This window comes from Danio rerio, chromosome 25 (genome assembly GCF_049306965.1).
Source record: "Danio rerio strain Tuebingen ecotype United States chromosome 25, GRCz12tu, whole genome shotgun sequence".
Taxonomy (NCBI): Eukaryota; Metazoa; Chordata; class Actinopteri; order Cypriniformes; family Danionidae; genus Danio; species Danio rerio.
The window spans coordinates 30992838-31012545 of record NC_133200.1 but is presented as its reverse complement, the minus strand read 5'-3'; the positions used below and the strand labels follow the sequence as shown (position 1 = coordinate 31012545).

The window sequence follows — 19708 nt, the reverse complement described above, 5'->3', positions numbered from 1 at the left end:
AAAATGATCGATGAAAAGTTTATGATAAACCGTTGTGAGGGCACAGATTTGCCCTCGGATTTTGATACAAACCTGATCATTGAGCTCAGATGACTTTACGACAAACACAGAGCAGAATATAAAGACAGAACGTGTGGCTCGTATGCTGGATTCAGTGACCGGTGCACCTAGGCTCTCCCCTGTTGATCTGTGAAGGCTCAAGGCTGTCAGATCTATGTGTGTGTGCGCGCGGTGAAAGCTCTCACGCGTGCTCGTTATAATCAATATATTCCGATCAAACTGAATACAATCTTACATCAACAACACATGGGAAGCAAAGCGTTGATAATAACAAATAATTATGTTAGATTAAAAACCTTCTGTAAAGTTTTTGTTTAGCGTGTCACGTGTGCAGGTCAGTTTGGTGTGTGTGTATGTGTGCGTGTGTGAAGCGAAGAGGGAGAGACAGAAAAGTGGATCGCTTTTTTCGCAATGAGACCAAGTGACACGGGTCCTCGTTCATTCACCGGGTGCAACTAAAAGAGTTCACCCCGAAACTAATATTATTCGGCCCTGGAGTAATAAGTAAATCTCCCTGCTATCTCTAACACAACAAAGAGACAGAGCAGGAAAGGCTTACATATGTAATATTTTTTCCTGAGGCGATTTAAAGCAAAATAAACAATGACACTCAATCAAACATATATACAATGATAAGGATAATGGTTACTTACTGAGTTATTAGCTCACAGCAATACCACGTGAAGAAAGGACGGACTTTGAAGTAATAATCAGTTTGAGGAGAGATCCATGAACAAGTCTGAACATGTTCCGGCCATGCGTGCGCGGCAACAATTACGTAATTTATCTGCTTAAATATATCAGCCTAATTTAGACATTGGATCGATAACGATAATTTTAAAAATAGCATTTATCGGCCGATAACGATATGGCCTCCGATATATTATGCATCCCTATTTAAAAAGTTATATTATGTCAAATTTATCACCCAAGTAACATGCCGCGTAAAAAAAAGATAGAAAGATAGAAAGCAAAGATATCATTCTGACGATCCCTTCTGACCCTCTTGAATGTGTCATTGTTAATGATAGATCATTAAAAATTTTTATAACAAAGTAAAATTGCTCAAGTGTCATATGGTGCACGTTGAACCAATTTGCTGTTTATAAATTCATGGAAAAAAATCATAAAAATATTTTAATAACTATATTATATTAACTATATTAAACATAATATTTAGAAAATAATAAATATTGGGTTTTATGCAGTTTTAACAATACAAAATTCTGATATAGTTTATCTCTTGAAATTGAAAATAATTTGACTTTTATGACAAGACAATGGAGGTCTATGTGTTAATGTGGTAATGTGTAAATTGATGTTTATGGATTCAATTTAAAAAAAGTTTTTTTTACGGAAAATATTGTTAATTGGGCAAAATTTGTTCCCCTGTTATATTTATTTTCACCGTACTGGTAATTATAACTGTACATATAATTAGATATAATTGTCTGTAGTTTTATGTTTCTAAAAGTTCTGGTACACGTAGACTTCAAAGTCTTTGTTTTCTGTTATGTTTTAGATAGCACTGCTAGTTTAAGTTTTTGTTTTGTAATTTTCCCCTCTATTTTTGATCTTTCTCCACAATTATTGCTACTTTTATGTGAATTTTTATTTTATGTATTTTTGTTCTAATACAAGTTTTAGATCTGATTAAGTTTCAAATAAGTGTTTTTTTACATCCACACAGGTGTTTAAATGATTATAAAAATAACATATAATCTTATTTTAATGACAGTATTTTAGTGATTTTTTAAAATATCAGATTTATGTTTTTTTTTATAGCAGGAAAATGTGTTATGTGGTGATACAAAATTTATATTAAAAAAGGATATAAAATATATATATATATATATATATATATAACCCTTTCAAAATGTCACCTGTTTTTTGTGTCTTAAATTTCTAAAAATAAAATCAGAATGGGACCCCTCAGAACCAGAGACGTTCTATCAGCCAACAGGCAATGAGCAAACTCCCATGCCAGTTGGAGAAGTGAGAGGAAACACTGTCTACTGCATAGACCCAGGTAAAAATATTATATTAAATACATTTTTGTGTGTATAAAACCCTTTTATTTTTATATCAATTACATTTTTATTTTTCTCATTTTAGCCACCAAAGCTTCCTACTTCACCTACTCCCGTGTAGGTGGAAGCAGAGGACCTATCAAAAGTGCCACGTCCTGTGCCAACAATCAGAAGGAGCCTACGCTAGCATTCGAGTCCCGTTTTGAGTGTGGAAATCTGCAAAAAGCAGTACAAGTGTGAGTCAGCTTTTTTCCATTAATAGTTATGGCTTTTCCGAAACATGAGAATAACGTTAAGCTTAAAGTCAGCATGAAGTGGAAGTTGCAGATAGTTTTCTTTTAGTATGTTGATTTACTTTTAACATAAGCGGAATATTGAGTAGGGGGTGGGGCTTTCTTTTAGCAAACTAATGGTAAGAGGGGCATGGTTAAGGATATAGCTATCCAGTTGCTATGGAAACCCTCAAGTTGACCTCAAGAGAAGGAGTGCCACACAATAGTTTGAGATATGGTAAAAATCGATGTGACTTAATAATTCGATTTTTTTGGTGAAGTGTAGTGTTCCTTAAATTCAAATTGCCTTTTAACATTCAATGGATGAACTGTGAGGAGAATAATAGTACCTCATTATACACCGTTTTTAAAGAAATGAAAGTTACTCCCATAATCCATGCAAAGCATTAGGGGGCATAGGCAGTGTTGAGTGTTACTAGTTATTGTAATTGAATCATTTATCCACTGAAAATAGTAAAGTAAGGTATTGCTGTTAATTTTTGAGTAATCTAATTACAAGTACTTATAATGTACTTGCCTTAAATACTGTAAGCAGTTCTGCATAAATACATTAAGTGAAGCAGAATAATTTTTATCTTTATATATTTATTCATATTTTTGCAGAATTATTTTCTTTTTAACTAAAAAAGGTTACATTTATTTAAGACAATTGCACATGCTTAAGAAACAATCAATTCAGACTGAAATTAGTTAAAAGTAACTAATATATGACATAAATTCAGAGATGCAAAGTAATTTCTTTATTTTTTAATATTTATTTATTAGGATTAGTAAATTACAATCAAAGGTTTTTATGAAATAGGGTGTCACTGCTTTGAAACATTTTATGTTTTGATACAACATTTTTGGGGTCTATTTTAGCGATCTAGGTGCAAAGTCTAAAGCGAATAGCTCAAAAGCATTATGAGCATGTCTGAATTCACTTTTACTAATTTAAGGACGAAAAAATACGCTCTGCGTCCTGGCGCATGGTCTAACAGGGTTGTGCTTGTTCTCTTAATGAGTTTAGGTATGTTTTGAGCATAACATGCATTAAACCAATCAGAGTCTCATCTGACATTCCCTTTAAGAGTCAGTTGCATCGTGCGATGGCGCATTTGCTATTTACATGGCGGACTTGAGAAAGAATGAGCTTTCTCCATTCGACCTCTTTACTTTCTCTTTATTTTACTTTTATTCTACTCCTTTGTATTTGTGGATAAAGAAACAGCGTTGTACGCACTCCACTGAAGACATTCATCAGCCTGCATATTTTATTTTGGTTGTTAAGCGCAAAGATTTGTTTCAAAACTAGTACTAAATTCACTTCTAATTTCCAGCAAACTAATAAATGAACAATAATAATGAAGTGTGTGTAATCAGAGTTATATCCAAATACATGTCCTATTTCTATTCCCCATATAGTGATGCATACGTCTCCAAAACCCGACAAGTGGAACTAGTCTAAACTTGTTTTTATTAAAACAAATAAAAAATCCATATAATAAAAAATAAAATAATAATAATAATGATAATAATAATAATAACATTATACAAATGCAAATTGTTATAAATAAACTGAATAAAATAAACGACATGGAGACATGGAGGTAGTGGTTTTTATATTTATGTAGAAAATTATCATTTTTGTAACTCTTTAATCCTTTAATTTTTTCCATATGTAAAGATATTTGTGTATTGCTCTACATCCTGTGTGTATTAAGCAATGTGTAAGAATTTTAGACCTACATCAGTGCATAACTAACGTGGTCTGTGGTGGACCTTAGACCAGGTATTAGTTGGTCAATGGCCCAGTCTATTTCAGATCTTCAAAATAGCAACGCGCCAACAATGTGCCTTAACACACCTCCTTTTCAGATCAGCACACCGATGAGTCCACAAAGTGGCGCAAATGGATTTGCTATTTAAACAATGTGGTGCAAAGCGTGAAAATTAGGCTTGTGCTGGTCTGAAAATAGCAACAAATTTTACTAAACACGTCTTGCGCCTTGTTGTGCCGGGTGTTATGATAGGACCCATAATGTTGAGCTTCTATTTGTTAAGATTGGTATTAAATGCTCAAACATTCAAAATTAAAACAACATTAAAAGGCCATATTTGACTCAAATTTAAAGAATTATTAAATATTGTTTCATTTAAATAGTTTATGCATTGATATTTATAGGGATTTAGCAGTATTGAGTAAAGTAAAAAAATCATTTTTCAGTAATTTAAATTACTTTTTAGACATAGTAAATACAAAAGTAAGTTAAATGCAACTTTAATAATGCAATTTGTGATTAATAGATTTTTTTAAAATAACTAAACCCAAACACTGGTCGTAGGAAATATACAATATTTAGGCTATATAGGCTTTATATATTGATTTAATGTAAAGCACTGTCTCATCTTTGTCTTCCAGTGGTCAGTATGACTATGAGCTGACTCTGCGGACCGACTTGTACACTACTAAGCACACTCAATGGTTCTACTTCCGAGTGAGGAACATGAGGGAAGGCGTCACCTATCGCTTTACTATCATCAACTTGATGAAGTCCAGCAGTCTGTATGGTGCTGGTATGTGCCCACTTCTCTACTCTGAAAAAACTGCCTGGCTGAAAGGAGAAGGATGGAAGCGAACAGGAAGCAGTATTAGGTGACACAAAATGATTTCTCAATGTTTCTCAACAGTAGTTTACTTAAGAAAATTTAAATAAATCATCAAGTCTTTGTTTTGTATAATATTAATTTGATTTAAAATACTAGATATGACATGTAAAACACAATTTTAGATAGAAATTCTTTCAACTTTTGTATGTAAATGCGGTTGTCACTTCTGAAACTTTACAGAGTATACCTGACCTTTAGGTAATAATAATTAAGGATGCTTATTTTATCTTTTTATTCGGTATGCCAGTTTTGGCATTCTTTTTTAAATCTCATAGTTGACATTGAATGACATATTTTTTTCTAGGCCTATGCCATAACTTTGGTTATGTCACAGCATATATTTTTCCATATGTAGTTGAAAAAGGTTTTTCAAGACAAGCTTCTTTAATGATAAAATATCATGTGGTGTAAAGCATCATGTAAGAAGTTAATATTGTACCCTTTACATTTAAATATCATCAATTATTATTTCATAAATATCAAGTTTTGTGGAGTCGACCACATACCATTTAATATTTTTGTCAAAGTAGCTTATCTTTTTTTTTTTTTTTTTTAAGATTTATTTTTGGCCTTTTTGCCTTTATTAAATTGGACAGTATTGAGACAGGAAGAGAGAGAGAGAGAGGGGGTAGGTTAGGGAAATGTCGTCGAGCCGGGAATCGATCTCACGACGCCCTAACGTGCTATTGCACCATATGTCGGCACCAAGCGGCAACCTCCCGCTCTCTCTCAGGAAGCCAATACGGAAGTAACTAAAACTGCAATTCATCCGAAATTCCGCTAGTCGTGGCTGCACCTGGCTCCAAAACAGAGCAAATTTCAATTGAGCCCACTGTTAGAATGGCCAACTTTACAGCAGAAAAAAGGTGTTTACAGCCTGGTACAAAAAAAGATTTTGGTTAATACAGCTAATATTACCCTTCATGACAACTGAGAGGGGGGTGAATTTTATTATAACTCATCCGTTTCCTTTATATAAAGTTATATTAAGTTTTCAGAATTAAGGGAGTGGCCACTTGAGTGACAGCTAGGTCTCGTTGGTCGCCGTCACGTCACCTCAGCTGAATCCTGCAGATTAGCCACTGAACTCGGCATATTTATCGTATTTCTGTGTTGTTTTATGTGGCTTTACACAGTCAACTGCCTTTTGGACTTGTTTCCTACAATTATCAGATGGCTTGGCATGCTGAGTGCACTTAATTGTGCTCACAAACCATTCACGTGGCCTCCGTTTCCCATGTGAGTAAAGTTATATACTTATATACCATCTCTATACGTGTATTTGTTTTATTTAAGATCATTTATCGTTTATATTTATATTTAGAGCTGTAATGCACTTCAGAATCTGTCAGATTGATTAGCTGTTGGCTCTAGAACAGTCATCTGAAGCGTTGTCATACAGTGTTATGCTGGATTTCATCAATAGTCTTACATTAACTAACACAGACTATATCTGAAGTGTTTGGAAGTAATTCGCGTTTTCCTCCTGTTGAAAAACGTCATAAGAACAATGTTTAGTGGCTCAATGTATTACAGCAGTGTTTTTAAAAGTCTAAACACTTTATTGATATAGTGTACAACCAAGCACAAGTGGTCAGAACACAAACGAGTCACAGGTGATAAAGTATTAAGCGTTCTCCCAAAGTAAAGTGTGTCTGAATCAGGTCCAAGCAAACTGTCTGCAGGTGTCTGTAGCTCCGCTCACTCTCCGCCTCTTTGCCCTTGTTTGGTATCCCGCCGTGGGTGTGATGACGTGCGAACAAAATGGCGACGGTTGGCCGCGCCTACTTGTGGCTTCTTTTGCGCTCTTTAGAAACCTATGGGTGACGTCACGGATACTATGTCCATATAATTTACAGTCTATGGTCGGCATGCTAACCACAAGGCTATTGCGCCGACACTAGCTTATCTTTTTAAGAAATTTACTGACATTAACATATAATCAAGGGATTGTTCATCCCCAAAATAACACTCTGTTATCATTTACTCATGCTCCACTTGTTTTCACACCTGTTTGTGTTTCTTTATTTTGTTGAACAAAAACAAAAAAATACATATTTTGAAGAATATTAGTAACTGTCTTTCACAGTATACACTGTAAAAATGCTGGGTTCTACACATTTTACTTCATGTTATGTTCATGTTCATGTTCAACTTCATGTTCATGTTATTCATGGTATAAGCTAACTTAATTATTTTGTGAAGTTTATTCATGAACTAATTTCGAGAGGATCATGCGCTTATGATTTATCACGGCTGGTCTCGCATTTGCTAATCACTATCTTCCAATCATATGAGTCCTAAGCTACTATAAATAGCCACAGTTTTCAGTTCACTTTATCTTCGTTTGGAAGAAACCCCCCTCCTCCCCTATTCTCCTCCTTTTCCTCTGATTGGGCGGCACGGTGGCCTAGTGGTTAGCACTGTGAGCCCCACAGCAAGAACACTGCCGGCCCTGGTTCCACAGGACCGGTGGGTGTTTCTGTGGGGAGTTTGTATGTTCTCCCCATGTCCGCGTGGGTTTTCCCCGGGTTCTCCGGTTTCCTTCCACCATCCAAAGACATTCAACATACTTAACAATCTAGCTTTTGTCTAACCCCTTGTGTTCCCTTAGCGACCGCAGCAGGAGAGTTCTGAGATCCACCGAGCTCAGGCTCTTCTCTCGCTCTGCCAATGGGAGGAAGCCCAGGGCTCAAGGAGCCCTTGAGCTCGGGGCTCTCTCCCGGGACAGCATGCCAAATAAGCTTTTATAAATCATCAGCTATGTGTGAACTCTTTAATGCAAATTTAAGAAGATTGAGCATACAATTCACTTCAAACAATTAAGATGTCTCAAATAAAACCCTTAAGAACTATGTTGTTTCAACTAATTTTAAATTAGTTGTTTAAACAAGCTGCAAAACTCATTTTTGGAGTGTATTTTTCCTATTATGGATGTCAGTGGCTAACAACAATCTTTAAAATACATTTTCTTGTTGTTTCCAACTTAAAAAAGAAACTCAAAAAGGTATACATTTTGGGGGGAAAAATATTGCCTAATTTAATTTTCCTTTGGCTTAGTCCCTTTTTCCACCATTGGTTGCCACAGTGGAATGAACAGCCAACTTATTCAGCATATGTTCGATGCTCTTACAGCTGTAACCCAGTACTGGGAAACATGAAATCATTCACACATATACACTACAGTAAGTTTATTAAATTCACCTGTACTGCATGTCCTTGAAACCGGAGCACCCGGAGGAAACCCACACGAACACGACGAGAACATGCAGACTCCTCACAGAAACGCCAACTGGCCCATCGCCCTTCTTGCTGTGAGGCAACAATGCTAACCACTGAGCTACCGTGACATCCAAAATATTGCTTTAAATGATAAAAATGCAAAACAAATGGCATCAATAACTCAACTCTGTCTTCTACAGGTACTACAGAAACAACATTGAGCAAGACGGTAAAGCGCTGTACTCCCTCACCTGGACTCTAGAGTTCCCTTATGATGGTGACACCTGCTACTTGGCCCACTGCTACCCTTATACATATTCAAAGCTACAGCATTACCTGCGTGAAGTCATCTCAGACCCTGTTCGTGCAGCCTACTGTAAACTGCGGGTGCTGTGTCGGAGCCTGGCAGGAAATGCGGTGTATGTGCTAACTATAACAGCACCGTCCAGCAGCTTAGCAGAACGCAAGGCGAAGCGGGCTGTTGTTGTGACAGCACGGGTGCACCCAGGAGAAACCAACGGCTCTTGGATGATGCAGGGATTTCTGGAGTTCCTGCTGAGTGACTTGCCTGACGCTCATTTGTTGAGGGAAACTTTCATCTTTAAGGTGAGGGAAGGAGTGCAGGGACTGTGTGGAGAATGGGTCTTGGGGAAAATTCGATATATTTTTATTTCAAGTGCTTCATGTCATGTAAACAGCTGGATTTACAGATGTTCTGGCCACAGGTTATTCCAATGCTAAACCCTGATGGTGTGGTTGTGGGAAACTACCGATGTTCACTCGCAGGTCGCGATTTAAACCGAAATTACCGCAGTATGCTACGCGACTCTTTTCCTTGCATTTGGTACACTCGCAACATGGTGAAAAGGTGAGTAATGCCCAGAACACACCAAGCCGACATTAAGAAACAAGCAGTGATGAAAATAATCTGTGTTGTTGCCAGTGTTGGGTAAGTTACTTAGTAATCGATTATAAAGGTAATTTACTACTACTACTTGAAAATTGTAATCTGATTACGTACATTACTAATTACTACATGTAAAAAGTAATCAAATTACTACTTTGAAGTTACTTTTAAAACATATAAAATATACAAAATAAATTGCAGCTCTTTCAGTAATTTAACATCCACTGAAAAAACATTACAATGGGTTGATTACAGCAGCTTGACATATTTAAAAGACTTAAAGGGCCCTATCTCTATGTCTTTTGCTAGTTTAAGCTTGGCACAAGAGTTGTTTTGAGGCGTTGCGCTATGCTGTTTAAATAGCAAATGCATTAGCGCTCATATGTGTGCCCATAGGCGTTCTGGTCTAAAAAGGAAGGCGTTCTGAGGCGGACCGCTGGCGCGTTGCTATTTTGAGAAACTAAAATAGATTTTTCATTAGACCAAAACATACCCGGTCTAAACTCCAGCGCAGAGTTGCGCCTTGCTTACGCACTGCTTAATACACACAATAAGAATAGATATATGATATAATTATAAAGGAATAAAATATTACAAAACATTATTTTCTAGCCTACATAAATATGAAAAAAAACTGCTTTTATGTCTTTTATGAACTGTCTTCAGTTCATTCATAACAATTTGCTTTTGTATAATGTTATTATTATTATATATTATATTATATTATTATATAATAGTTTATTATATCCACATTTATATTTGTTTTATTAAAAACAAGCTTAGATTTGCCCACCTGTCAGGTTTTAGACCATATTGGGCACAGCATGTGTTTTAGGATATAACTCAGGTTTTTGAGCACACTTTGTTATTATTGTTTATTTATTCGTTTGCTGGAAATTAGAACTGAATTTAGAAATAGTTTTGAAACTAATATTTGCGCTTAACAAGCAAATTATTTATTTATAGACTAATTGATGTCTGTACGTAAAGATTTCCCCTTTCCAAGAGCGAAAGTTAAAGTAGATTCATTATCTCTCATTCTCACGCAGTAGATGCTCTGTTTAACAGTTTTCTGTTAAAAAAACTGTTAACTGTTAACTGTTTGCTAGTGAAATGCTCAGTTTTTCCACTTAGACTTACTTTACGTCCTGTAAATAGCGAATGCACTTATGGCGCAACGCAGCTGACTCTTAAAGGGAATGGGAGATGAGACTCTAATTGGTTTATTCTCAAAACACACCTATAACTCATTAAAAAATAAACTCAACCCTTTTAGAGCATGCGCCACGGCGCAAAGCTGATTTTTCCATCCTTAAATTAGCAAAAATGTGTTCTGACACGCCCTGAAAGCGTTTGCGCCCTGCGTTTTGCGCTCTGCGCATGGACCGTCAAAATAGAGCCCAAAACTTAAGTTCACCCAAAACTTAAAAATCTCTCATCAATCACTTGTTCCAAACCTGTTGGATTTTTTAAACATTTTTTGAACACAAAAGAACACATGAAGAAAACTGGACACCTTTGACCACTGCCATCCATAGTATGAAAAGCACTGCAGTGTTTGGGTGTTCTGTGTTTGTCTGAAGTAATTAGTCTACCGGGTCACACTTTATTTTGATGGTCCGTTTGTTAAGTTTAAGTTACATTGCATCAACATGCCAACTAATTCTCATTAGATTATAGGTAGACTGTTAGGTTGGGGTTATGGTTAGTGTAAGTTGACATGTACCTGCAAAGTTTCTTGTCAGTTAAATGTCTGTTGAAGGAGCAGTATCAACAGAAATTAAGCAGACAGTTTATTAATACTCAAGTGGACCACTAAGTGTTACCAAAATGTGTATATTCCATACAAAGTATGAAGCTGATTGATCAGTTCTTGTCACAATACTCACTTATTTCAACTGGGCGCACATGTAAAATGCTAGCATGCACAATATGTGTTCCAAATTTGCGTGTGCGCAAAAGACGAGAAATGTGAACTGTAGCAAACAATACACTTCTCTTCACATTCAGAAGACATCTTCATTCCTGATACTGCACAAAAATCTAATTTAGCTGTTTTAGGCTGGGTTGGAACGTCATGTTTTTGGGTGCTGATGTCCTCCTAGGTGATGAGTTTTGTCTTTGCTTTCTATTCAATAGTTTGAAGAAGTTGCTGGTCCAGTTAAAACAGTCGAAAGAGACTAGACATAGACTCATAGGGCCCTATCATACACCCGGCGCAATGTGGCGCAAGGTGCGGCGCAATAGTCTTTTGCTAGTTTCAGCTTGGCGCAAGAGTCGTTTTGAGGCGTTGCGCTACGCTGTTTAAATAGCAAATGCATTAGCGCTCATTTGTGCGCCCATAGGCGTTCTGGTCTAAAAAGGAAGGCGTTCTAAGGTGGACCGCTGGCGCGTTGCTATTTTGAGAAACTAAAATAGATTTTTCATTAGACCAAAACAAACCCGGTCTAAACTCCGGCGGAGAGTTGCGCCTCGCTTACGCACTGCTTAATACGCACAAGAGGGCAATAGGCAAATATCTTTACGTATGAAAAAAAAAAAATATTAAGGATATATATATAGGATATAATAATAATATTAGATATTATTATATAAATATAAAGGATTAAAATATTACAAAACATATTATTTTCTAGCCTACATAAAAATGAAAAATCACTGCTTTTATGTCTTCTTCATCTCGGGAGGCTTTTTTAGTTCATTCATAACAATTTGCTTTTGTATAATGTTATTATTATTAGCAGTATTATTTATTATATCCATATTTATATTTGTTTTATTAAAAACAAGCTTAGATTTGCCCACCTGTCAGGTTTTAGTCCATATGGGGCACAGCATGTGTTTTAGGATGTAACTCAGGTTTTTAAGCACATTTTGTTATTATTATAAATTATTTATAGACTAATTGATGTGCGTAAAGGTTTCCCTATCCAAGAGCGAATGTGAAAGTAGCTCCATTATCTCTCATTCTCATGCAGTAGATGCTCTGTTTAACAGTTTTCTGTTAAAAAACTGTTAACTGTTTGCTAGTGAAATGCTCATTTTTTCCACTTGGACTTACTTTGCGTCCTGTAAATAGCGAATGTGCACTTGGCGCGACGCAGCTGACTCTTAAAGGAAATGGGAGATGAGACTCTAATTGGTTTATTCTCAAAACACACCTATAACTCATTAAGAAAATAAACTCAACCCTTTTAGACCATGCGCCGCGGCGCAAGGCAGATTTCCCGTCCTTAAATTAGCAAAAACGCGTCCTGACACGCCCTGAAAGCGTTTGCGCCCTGCGTTTTGCGCTCTGCGCATGGACCGTCAAAATAGAGCCCATAGAGTCATTTAGCAACTTTATTTTTGTTTTTACGCTCAATGAAATCAAAGTAATGTCTGTATTTCTACTTGAAGAAGCAGCCACTCTTGACAACAACCATTTCAGGTCGCGTTTTCTAGCAATTTAGAAGCGTTTGCTTGTTAACTGACATTGCAGCGGAAAACGTGATTTAAAAGAAGTATTTTTTCTTCTAAACTATAATTGAAACGTAAGTAACAAAATTACATTGACTTTAGTAACTGAACAAATCACACAAATGTAAAATGTAATTCGTTGCATTACTGCTTTCCTCAAAAATGTAATTAGAATACAGTAACGCGTTACTGTGGAATGTGTTACACCCAACTCTGGTTGTCACCTCGCGTCATATCTGTCTGTTGGGAAAAAGCTGAGCACAAACACACCAATTAAATGACAGCTGACAAAAACGAGAACACTGCAAAAATGCTTTTCTTGATTCTAGTCCAAATATCTAAAAACTCCTAAATTAAGAAGATTTTTCTTGAAAAAAAATAAATTGTATCACAATTATTCAGAAATAATGAGTAAAACTTTCCTTAAAACAAGCAATATGATTTGTCGTAAGGGTAAGCAAAATAATCATATTTATTTTAAAGCCAAAAGCAAGATATTTTGTGAGCAGATTGCACATGAGTGAAATCTGCATGGATTTTGTTCATTCGTGTGACTGTACCCATATACCCAGCTAATTTCATCCAACAGGTTGCTTGCAGAAAGAGAAGTCGTAGTCTACTGTGACTTCCATGGTCACAGCAGGAAAAACAATGTGTTCATGTATGGATGCAATGAACGGAAAGATGCCTCGCAGTGTCTTCAAGAACGTGTTTTCCCACTGATGATGAGCAAGAACGCCAAAGACAAGGTTAGCTGGAGCCGCATAACCGAACATGTGGTCTATCATGTAATGATATTTGTATGAACGCTTTTGTCTTAGTTCTCTTTCAGGAGTTGCAAGTTCAAAATGCACAAAAGTAAAGAAGGTACCGGACGCATCGTCATGTGGAGGCTAGGCATTAGAAATAGCTACACAATGGAGTCTACCTTTGGAGGCTCAACATTAGGTGCTCACTTCAACTTATTATAAATGTTTGACTTTAAGTGTATTTTACAATTGGTGATTACTGTTTCATAAATATATATATATATATATATATATATATATATATATATATATATATATATATATATATATATATATATATATATATATATGAAGGCCAAGTGCCTTAGTGCCCCCACCAGTGCCGATATATAGCCATTTCGCACTGCTACGAGTGTGATATTGCGTTTATACAACAGTTTGACGGCATAATTGTGCATATAAAAACAAAATCAAACACGGAGAGTTTCAAAAACCCTTTTGTATGTGGAACTACTTTCTTTCTCATTGGATTCAAATCATAAGCTGACAGTTAAACAGTTGAGCGTGCATCTTTTAAACTTTAGATCTGTAGTGTCTGCTTTTTGCTGGCTGTATGTGGGCGGATTAATACACAAAGGCTACAGAGGCTCTAGGAGTTCTGATATTGCAGAATATCGCACGGCTATCAGCCAATCAGATCTGAGAACCAGACAGAACTGTTGTATAAATATATATATAATAGTATATATTAATATAATAATATAATAATAATGATATATATATATATATATATATATATATATATATTAATATTATTATTATTAAATATAGATGTATATAATACTCACACACAGTTGAAGTCAGAATTATTAGCACCCCTGAATTATTAGCCCCTCTTTTTTTCCCTAATTTCTGTTTAACGTAGAGCAGATTTTTTTTCAACACATTTCTAAGCATAACTGTTTTAATAACTCATTTTTAATACTTGATTTATTTTATCTTTGCCACTATGAAAGTAAATACTATTTTAATAGATATTTTTCAAGACACTTCTATACAGCTTAAAGTGACATTTAAAGGCTTAACTAGGTTAATTAGTTTAACTAGGCAGGTTAGGGTTATTAAGCAAGTTATTGCATAGCGATGGTTTGTTCTATAGACTATTGAAAAATAAATTAGCTTAAAGGGGCTAATAATTGTGTCCTTAAAATAGTGTTTGAAAAATTAATAACTGCTTATATTCTTGCCAAAAAAAAAATCAAAAATCAAATAGGGGCTAATAATTATATATATATATATATATATATATATATATATATATATATATATATATATATATATATATATATATATATATATATATATATATATATATACATACATACATACATACATACATACATACATACATATATACATATAAATATATATATTTTTTTTAAATAAAATTTTGTTTAATTAAATTTTATTATTTATTTATTTATTTACTAAAAATAAAATTGTAACTTCAAACTTGAATAGATAAGGAGTGTTTGGAGTGTGCAGTATTGTAGCACACACAAAAAATAAAAAATACAAAGACCATTGTGTATAATGGCAGTGTTTTTGTTTGTAGGAGACAGGAAGGGGACACATTTCAGCACACTGGACCTGAAATCAATGGGCTATTGCTTTTGTGACACTCTGCTTGACTTTTGTGACCCCGACCCAGCCAAGGTGGTCTGTCTTTGTGCTTCTCTCCTTTGTAATACTCGTATTTAATCAGCTTTAAAACAGCATGATTGACTAAAAAATGCATTTTAAACAGATGACACGCTGCCTAGAGGAGTTAGGGGTGTTATTGAAACAAGAAATCAGACGGAAACTGGGAAGAGAAGTGGACTCTTTAGAGAATCTGTCTGACATTGATATTGAGTCCAGGTAAAACATACATTTTTTTAAAGGTTTAGTTCATGCCAAAATGAAAAGTCTGTTATAATTATTTAATTACACTTTTGTGCATATTCGGAACGCAAATTCTAGCTCTAGGATTTCATCTAAAATATCTTGATTTGTGTTCCAAAAATGAACAAATTTCTCAGGTGATTGGAACAACATAAAGGTGCCTAAATACTAAAAGAATTTTCATTTTAAACTCTTTAAAATGTATTTTAATCATAAAAGTGTCATTCATTTCATAATCTTCTTTTTTTTTTGTGCAGCACAAGTGGTTCAAATAGTACTGAATCAGATGGACTTCCTGTTCATCTTTTAAATGTCACAAACCAGGTATGGCATGACACTGTGTGACCAAAAGAGAATTTTCTTTTAGTTGTCCTTATCATTTTGGGGTTTCTGTTACAAATCAGGGCAAGAAAAAGCTCCTGAGAAGCCGTAAAGAAAGAAACAGACTCCGGCAAGGACGAGTACAGAGCGCAGGACCCAAAATCTTTCAAAGGAACATCAAACATTTGGTAGGAATTCTTAAATTTGCTTATTGTTAATGATTGAAAGTTTGCAGAATAAAGATAAATGTTTACTTACATATTTGGATACATAAATGCATCATTCTTTAAAAAAAAAAGAGGACTATACTATATTACTATTATCGGTTTTCTCAATAATAAGTATGATTTGAGTAAAATTTGTGTTTTATTTGAAAAAAAAAATGCTATTATTTAGAGCATTTATTTGCAGAAAATGACAATAGGTGATTCTAAAATATTATAAAGTGTGTATTTGTAACACATAATATCTAAAATATTTTTAGACTAAAATACTTGGAAAAGATTCAGATTTACATGTTTTATATTTATAGTTTTCTCTTTGTTTAAGCTTATTATTATTATTATGAAAAAAATTCTATTATTATAGGTTCCATGAAATTGATACATTTTTTTAAACATTAGAATTAGTATTGTTCGTTTTAAAATATCTATAAGCTAGTGTGCTCCAAAACAGTGACACAATTTGTGTTAAGAAGATGTAATAAGATGGTTTTATTCATGTCAACCCATACTACGGTTTCCCATCACATCAAACCAATCAAATGCTCTCTTGTATCTGAAATACCCCACCTTCTTTAAGATGCTTCTCGTTTGCTTTTCATTTGACGCACTTGAGCTCAACCACTCTCACTGGCAGACCTTTGATAAAACAAAATGATTCATTTGAGATTGTCAAACATCAAGTAAAAATGCACATTCAAAAGCACTTCACGGGAGCTTTAAATTCTATAAATAGTAGTATTTGTATCTGATGTTTAAAAAAAATAAAACATGATGTAATGCTATTTTTGAAAACAGAAAAAATTAAATATTTTCTCAGAGGATCAACCAAAAATTTTTTCAAAACATGGGACCCTCTAATAATTCATATTGAGACTAATGTACTCCTCCAACCATAAATTCCCAACCCCACCCCCACCCACCCTTTTTTTTTTCATTTATTTTTTATTTATTTATTTTTTCTGTAAATTTATTTTATTTTCATTTTTATTATTATTAATATATTTTTTATTTAATGCATTTCCTTTTCATCAATTTTTTTATTATTTATTTTTTTTTTATTATGTCAATTTGTCTTTTCTTTTTTTCAATTTATGTATGGTTAAAAAAAGAAGAAGAAAAAAACGAAAATACCTTTGTAATTGAATACCTTTAATGTATTGTACCTTTTGTCAAAAACACAATAAAGAAAAATAAATAAAAAAATAAAATAAAACATAATTGACTCAAAACACTAACTGATTATTTAGAGCCATATCTGCTAATACCAACACCAGTAGTTGGATAGTTCAGCCTCTTTCATCTTTATTTTTAATAATGAAAACAAATGACACAGTTTGGAAAGAAATGTGATCAAAAATGGTTTTCCTCTTCCATTTCAACAGACTGTTTAAGAGTAACTGGTCTCAGCCTCTCGGAAACTTAATTCCCAAGATTAAACTAAACATTTTGAATTCATTTTAACATTGTTAAAAAAAAAATCCTTTTAAAAATTGCATTTATTCACCACAAACAAAAACATCTTAGTTTTTATGTAAACAGAATTTGATGTGTTTTTTAATGGCTTATATTGATTATTATTTTTTATCAATCAATATTTATAATTGGTTAATATATATATTATCATTATCATTATCATCATTATCATTTATATTTAAAAAAAGTAATAAGTGTAATGAGTAAAAAGATAATATCCCTCATACATGTAATTTGAATCCTGATCCCTACATGAAAAATAATAATAATAAAAAAATAATAATAAATAAAATAAAATACAATTGTATTTAAATAAACAAACAAATTAAAAAAACTAAAAGATAAAAATAATGGCATAAAAAACAAAATTATTTTACATAAAGGGTCCTAGGTTTGATAAAATAGAAAAAGTTTGTTCTTTATAGCTGTGGGGAAAGCCTCAAGTGAGATTATATTGCAGACTGCAAGCAGCCATTGATTTGAACTGGTGGTTCTTTATTAATCCACTTTACAAGGATACATTTCTGAGCAAAGTAAACCAAAATATGTTGAAGGTCTCTGTTCCGAAAATTATAAGGTATATCATCATTGAGACTCAGTAAGCAAGTCCTTGTGACAGTTATAGAAAGATCCAATGTCCAATTTACATTATACAAACAGCTAAGACAGACTTGGATTCATTTTATGTCTAACCTCAGGTGGTCTATGTAAAATTGTTATTGTCTTTCCTAAGCAGAAATTGAGGCTAACACACCAAGAGGGTTGCTACATAGATCCAGCCAGCATTAATTATCAATTAAACTACCCAGCTTCTCATTTACACTTAAGTGAGTCAAGGTTATCAGTTTTAATATGACAAAGTGTGTTTTAGGCGCATTGTGCATACACTTAACCTGTTTATCAATGACCAGAAGTGATTCAATTGGGGAAATACCAAATCCTACTGGGTAATCTCTATATTTTGTCAAAATAATATTTCGAACATGTAGATACATAAAAAAGTCCACATTAGAAACTGTGAACTTGTCCTTAATCTGTTGGAATTTGAGAATCGTACCATCCTGAATAACACCACCAATCACTCTAATACCCTTATCACTCCAGTCTTCCAGCCCAGCTCTAAGGCCTGGTGGGAAATCTGGATTTTCACGGAGAGTAGTTAACAATGGGAAACAATTCTCACAACCTTCCCATTTTCTAATTTGTCGCCACATGTCTAACATATTTTAAACTCTGCGGACCCGGTACAGGGATCAGATTTAAAGGGCTAGCGTTGCACCAGACCCCCGTAAGTGGTGTCGTTTGAAAGTGTAGAATCTATATTTTATGCACATATGCATCACTTTGGTTTTTATCCCACTGTATAAAAGTTATTTACACGTAAATACACAGTATTTTGGATACCCGAGCTAGGTATTTTACATTGGTTCATTTTCATATTTTTTTATATGACACATGTACAAGTTATAGCTCAAATGAAAGCTCTTGCCGGTGCTCATACAGTTCTAGCATTCTTTTTACTGAATTATGTTCATATGCCAAACAGTTGTTGAATGAATTGTGGTGTTTCCATGGCGCAGAAATGTAAACAATACATTCATGATCAATAAGCAGCCCCAGATAGCACAGACAACTGTCATCTCTTACCTTATGCTGTACCCTTCAGGGCCATTCTCCTCTGTTTTTGAGGTGATGTGCATAAGTAATCCTTTTATATGTCTGATGTGGTCCAAACACAGTGAATTATGTTTGATCAAACAAAAGAATAGTGAAATATGTAAACAAGGATCGGTCTCTGTGGCTTGTATAGCACCTCTCATCCGTTGGAATGCAATAACTTTTGCATAGATTATGGTAGAGACCTTTTTCTTTTTTCCTATGATTACAGACATGTGCAGGAATCACCAAAATTAATTACAGCACGCTAGACCACACAGAACCTAAAAGGTACACTTTCAAATTTGAGTTTATAAAAAAAAAATACAAAAAGCGCCTTACACAGACGACATATACAGTTATTTTAAACACTTTCAATTGTGTTTTTTGAAAATTCAAAGGGTTTTCTTTAAAATGATACCAAATTTTTGCATTTACACCTTTTTATGTGGATTTGGGAAGCTTTTAAATTTGGGTAGGCAAAATCCAGGCAGAAATCCTCAAATAGCAACAGAGTTTAAGTGGTTAAAATACTATTACTTTTGGTCAGAGCAGAAAGTTTCGCAGTTGATATGTAAAGCAAATAGTAGGGGAATTCCATTCAGGAAATCCATTCCAAGTGGATCCTGGGTCATCTACAAACCATTCTAAAAGAAACCTAGACTGAACAGCCAACTAATAATATAAAAGTTTGATTTATTTAAAGTGTTGCTTTAACTGT

At 34.2% G+C, this 19708-nt stretch overlaps 1 protein-coding gene across 32 annotated transcripts in view; it reads left to right on the top strand.

Annotated features, from left to right (window-relative positions):
• The window catches only part of agbl2 (AGBL carboxypeptidase 2), a 41135-nt gene that overhangs the window by 5369 nt on the left and 16058 nt on the right, over window positions 1–19708 (top strand). For 8 of the 32 annotated variants that reach the window (XR_012399941.1, XR_012399940.1, XR_012399938.1 and 5 more), the window contains exons 5-16: window positions 1982–2089; window positions 2176–2326; window positions 4785–5018; window positions 8455–8860; window positions 8980–9122; window positions 13210–13369; window positions 13442–13568; window positions 14985–15085; window positions 15177–15289; window positions 15571–15637; window positions 15718–15822; window positions 18068–18158. Coding sequence is in view for 16 of the 32 variants with exons in the window: in XM_073942214.1 (XP_073798315.1) it covers window positions 1982–2089; window positions 2176–2326; window positions 4785–5018; window positions 8455–8860; window positions 8953–9122; window positions 13210–13369; window positions 13442–13568; window positions 14985–15085; window positions 15177–15289; window positions 15571–15637; window positions 15718–15822 (1742 nt within the window). In the remaining 16 variants the exon portion in view is untranslated. Of the gene's footprint in view, window positions 1–1981; window positions 2090–2175; window positions 2327–4784; window positions 5019–8454; window positions 8861–8952; window positions 9123–13209; window positions 13370–13441; window positions 13569–14984; window positions 15086–15176; window positions 15290–15570; window positions 15638–15717; window positions 15823–18067; window positions 18159–19708 lie in introns of all 32 variants that reach the window. The other 24 variants (XR_012399933.1, XR_012399932.1, XR_012399931.1 and 21 more) reach the window with 3 other exon arrangements.